This window comes from Tachysurus fulvidraco, chromosome 2 (genome assembly GCF_022655615.1).
Source record: "Tachysurus fulvidraco isolate hzauxx_2018 chromosome 2, HZAU_PFXX_2.0, whole genome shotgun sequence".
Classification (NCBI taxonomy): domain Eukaryota; kingdom Metazoa; phylum Chordata; class Actinopteri; order Siluriformes; family Bagridae; genus Tachysurus; species Tachysurus fulvidraco.
This window is the reverse complement of record NC_062519.1, coordinates 14,759,875-14,764,874: the sequence shown is the minus strand read 5'-3', so window position 1 is coordinate 14,764,874 and position 5,000 is coordinate 14,759,875. Positions and strand designations below refer to the sequence as shown.

At 42.9% G+C, this 5,000-nt stretch overlaps 1 protein-coding gene across 4 annotated transcripts in view; it reads left to right on the top strand.

Annotated features, from left to right (window-relative positions):
- Positions 1 to 5,000, top strand: part of ptprga (protein tyrosine phosphatase receptor type Ga) — a 259,894-nt gene that overhangs the window by 183,244 nt on the left and 71,650 nt on the right. For 2 of the 4 annotated variants that reach the window (XM_027176416.2, XM_027176415.2), the window contains exon 5: positions 4,841 to 4,936. In XM_027176416.2, the coding sequence (XP_027032217.2) occupies positions 4,841 to 4,936 (96 nt within the window). Of the gene's footprint in view, positions 1 to 2,700; positions 2,758 to 4,131; positions 4,153 to 4,840; positions 4,937 to 5,000 lie in introns of those variants that run through there. The other 2 variants (XM_027176417.2, XM_047806211.1) reach the window with 2 other exon arrangements.

The window sequence follows — 5,000 nt, the reverse complement described above, 5'->3', positions numbered from 1 at the left end:
GATTTATGTGAGAAATATTTGCGCGAGTGTTTGCTTGGTAAAAGCTGTTTGGAATATGATCTGACCTTGACGCGGCTAAGCTACGAGTCGGAGCAGCTAATGGTCAGCTGTTTTATTATAGATGAAGATCATCGGTCACTATTACGTGTGCATTAGCATACGAGCTGCATCGGTCTCCCGGTATGAGATTTAAATGCTCTCTCCCTCCATCATTAACATATAAGACAGAGTGGGAACTGATATGAAAGGTACACAGCCTGAGAGACGAATAGACCGGGACCTGCTCGCTCAGGCACGTGTTTTATGCACAGCAAGCAATAATTAACTTTTTCTTTCTGTCTCTGAGAGATATATCACGGACTTGGTTTTCACCACCGTTTTGAAGTCACCCATATGACAAAGACTGTAGCTGGAGCGAGACAAAGAGTCGGCGGAGCGGTCGCCCTGCTGTCCTCTCACATTTCCCAGACCAGGAAGTGTCTGCTTTAGTTATAATTAGAGGCTACAGGAGCACTTCCTGCGTGTGCTGTAATATTGTCAAGTCACTAAAGGGTTTTGTCTCAACACCTCCATCCGGCAGATACAGGTGAGAGGAAAGACTGGTCTTAGTCATTAACCTTGACACCATGGGACACCGGACACTAGTTTGTGGTTAGCAGCAGGATCAATTCTCGAGCCCTTTGCTGCCCAGGTACACAGACACTTCTTTTGTGACGGTCTCTGCGGTCAATCCAAGCCAAAATAACAGTGTAGGACATGAATGCTTTTCCTCAAGGCCATGAGTTTCTTTTTTATTCACACGAGTTATTTATTACTTATTTACTGACTGCAATATTTTTATCTTCAATTCTTAAAATTGTAGCTTGCACCAAATTATAGTGAATTGCACCCTTAAAGGTGGGGTGTACGATGTTTGACAGCCAATGTTGACATTTGAAATCACCAAAACAAACACGCCCCTAACCCAAATGGGTGTCACGCCTGTTTTGATAGCTCCGCCCCACACATACATACATAACCCAGGCAACTATTATGACCTAACCTATTATGGGCAGCTGGCCGAGGGGATATTTTTATCAATAAATGAACTCAATAAATAATACTATGGTAATACAATTGTGTTTTTGTAATACTGTGTGTTGTAGAGTGAAAGGTTTAGCTCTGTTTCACGCGGAAGACGACGTTCGACAAATAGAACCCGAGGCAGAGGTAACGGCAGGTATCCGCCATGTCAATATTTAATTCGCTTTCTGCTAATGTCACACATGCGTACTGAACACTCTCTCCACCACATATTGACAAGACACGCCCCTTTCTGCTTATTGGCTACAAGTGTGTTTCGTTTGTCGGCCAGACTCAGTTTTCTGAAGCATTTTTCAAACGCCTTGCACCCCGCCTTTAAGGTCGGCTTTAATTTTACTGTACTCAGTATAGTGACAATAAACGAATCTTGACTCTTGACTCTTGAATCATGACTCCTGAATCGTGACTCTTTTCACAACATGCACGTAAATAAGAATTGAAATAAAGAACGTTCTTATAGACAGGTTATAAACGTGGTTATTATGACATCCAGAATGAACACACCTTTATAAAAGCTGTAGAATTAGCACTGAATGTAAGTAAACAGATGTTTAAAGTAGAGATTCTGTGCACTTTATGCACTCCCTGCTCGTGGATTTTTTTTTTTTACCCCATATTTTTTTATTTTATTTTATTTTTTTGTAAGTATGAATTTATTACATTTTTTTTGTAAGGTAAGTTTTGAGCATGATTTTCTTTATATGTATGTATACGTATTTATTTTATTGAATCGATCATTTCATTTGTTTTAAATGTTTATTTATTTACTTGTTTGTTTGTTTTTGTTTGTTTGGGGTTTTTTTGCACTAAATGGTATCATAAATGAGAACAATAAAAAACTGGCATAGAAGCGTGCAGAGATTCCGATATGGCCCGGTATCATCGTTAGGATGTTCACTGTTTGTCATTTTTGTGATACGATTTTTAATGGTGTGTGTATCTATTAAAAACAGACAGACAGACAGACAGACTTAAACACAGTAGACGTGTGTTGTGCAGAGATCTGTTTCCCAAAAGCACTTTAATCAGTATTAGATTTTATTTGTGTGTGTGTGTGTGTGTGTGTGTGTGTGTGTGTGTGTGTGTGTGTGTGTGTGTGTGTGTGTGTGTGTGTGTGTGTGTGTGTGTGGCTCTGCATCTCAGCCTTTCCCACAATCCCTGTTGTTTGTGTGACTTCCACATCCAGATAACAAGTGATACGTGTAACCAAAGCAGCCGTCTCCGGCACCTGAGCGTGATCTGTATGTTAATGGATTTTAGGAAACACACTGTCTCTCTTACACACACACACACACACACACACACACACACACACACACACACACACACACACACACACTTCATTTGAAAAACCTGAGAGTGACCTTTACGGAAAATGAGCTTAGGGAACAAACACACATGGACACACACACACACACACACACACACACACACACACATGGACACACACTCGCACTCACACACACACACACACACACACACACACAGTGAGCTAAACGAAAACCTCTTGCCTCTTTAAATCCCTCTGCATATTTACTCAGGCTTTATTGGGCAGTGAGGTCATCTGAATTCATCACAGGTCTTACTTCCCCTTTTCTCCCGGACCGCCATGCTTCAAACTGTTAGCGCTCTCACACTGCGAAAAAAAAAAGTAAAAAAAAAAGTCTATGAAAGGTACAGAACAGAAATGCTTGTTGCTTCCTTGTTTATTTTTCTTCTCTTATCTCTCAGCGCACGCCGTTTCACGTCGTCTGTTTCCCTGAATACGAGCAACGTCCGACAACGGCGAGTTGTTTTCGCATTCTGCGTCCGGCGTCCGTCTCTCGTTTTTATGGACAACACGTCAGCGCCTGTCACTTCTCTCCTCGCCCGAATGCAAACAGACTTCTAATCCATCTGTATGCAAAGGTTAAGATACGGAGCGCTCAGACACGCTACTGGCTTTCTTTCTAAAATCATGTACAAAGACAGAAAAGGGAAAAAAAAAAGCGGTTCAAATATTACTGCTATTAATCATTGACTCAGAGACACTGACAGCGTCGATGAAAGCGTTGGAGTTTATACGCTGGCGAATTCCTGCGCATGTACTGAGCGATCCATATTAGGAGGCTGTGGAAATGCTGAAGACTGAAATAGATCAAAGCGACTCATGGGTCGGGCTTTCTGTAGGGATTACAGAAGTGTGAAAAATGCAAGGCGTACAATATTGACAGTGTTGATCTGAAAAGGGAAACAAGCTTGGCAAGCAAAGCTCCACTTCTTTAGGCAGCTTCTCACACCAGCACACACACACACAGACGCTTTTCGTTTTTATTTAAAGAATCAAAATCATTGTTCTCATCTGGGACGTTTTTTTTTTGTTTACACTCTCTGTGTGGCTATCGGTTTAGATTATGTGCTGTACTGAACGTCATTCCTTCTTCTGAACTCTTAGGTCTTGCTTAGTTATCTGTCTCGAGTCTGGAAATGAGACTCGTGCTACGTTTCTGAGCCGCGTGCGTGCGTGCGTGTGTGTGTGTGTGTGTGTGTGTGTGTGTGCATGAGCAAGCGAGCATAACCACGTTGACTCTACACACACCATCGCCATGACAACTGACTGATGGAGCCCCTCTGATTGGCCGCGTCTCGCCGAGGAAGCCGGTGATGTCACGGGGAGACCAGCAGAGCTTTTCATGGAAGCTGAATTGAAAAATCCGCTGGCATTAAAATCAATGGATCCCATTGCCTCCTGTTTGAGTGTTGACTTTCCTAAGAGGCTTAAAGCATCCTCCTGACTTTCATTTCTCTGCTTTTAGTTCTCTCACTCCTCACTCTGAGAGGCCTGGTTATCTAAGGCCAGAGCCATATGTGCCAAGAACAGGCTGTTTTGTTTCTTTTTTGAGGCTGCTATTGACTTACGCGCCGCCGCTGCCAATTTGGGCCGAGTCGCCGGTCCGCTGAGTGTTTGGTCCGTTCCGATCGGTTGCCAGAGATCCCATCAGCGCAAAGAAAGCACGCTTCGGGCTCTTAACACAGCCGGGCCAACACGACTCACTCATCCGCTCCATTAGACACACTCGGTTAATGGAGGTGAGTTGGACTCCCTGTAGTTGGAGAGCACTGTGACAGGTTTTAATACGCCTTTCTGTTTTCAGTGCGCAGGAAACACGTTTATTTTTTAACTATCGTTGTCGAGTAACGACACGTTACAGGATTACCGTACAGAAGATTATTACAGAAGTCTAATCATTTCACGTAGACGTACAAAAGTTTCCTCAATCAAGGCTCTTTATTCTAGTCCAGAAATTCATTTCAAGGATTTAACAACTCTCTAATCTGATTGGTCGGAAAGGCGGATGGCGGGGGAGATCGCATGTGCCGTCGTAACAAGAGTCTAGAACGAGTCATGAATGTGCAAAGAAGAAGAACTTGATTCTAAGACTTTCCATATAATATAAATCTAATCTTTTAAAAGCATGACGTGTTCTTTAATAGCTGCACACAGCAAATCCTTATCAGGTTTCTGCTTCATTTTCTCGTCGTTTTAGTCGCCACGCTAACACGTGATGACGGGTTTCTTGTCGTCATATGTCGGACATGTTTTGACACCGAGTTCAGAATGGAATGGCGATGTCATGAAATGATTAACCAGAAGCTGTTAGTGGTGATGTAATCTGAGGTGCATACGACACGGAGAACACAAATGTGTACAGAAATTATTAACAGTTGCTGCCTGAGATCTGATATTGTATTGTTTCTCTCTCACTCACACACACAGATGCAGATCTACATGTACAACTCGGACGATTTTGACAGCCTTAACGCAGCCATCAGGGAGAAGAGGGTCATCGGCGCTATGGCTGTCTTCTTTCAGGTGAGAGACTTGTGAATGAGTGTGTGTGTAGGTGTGTGTGTAGGTGTGTGTGTAGGTGTGTGTG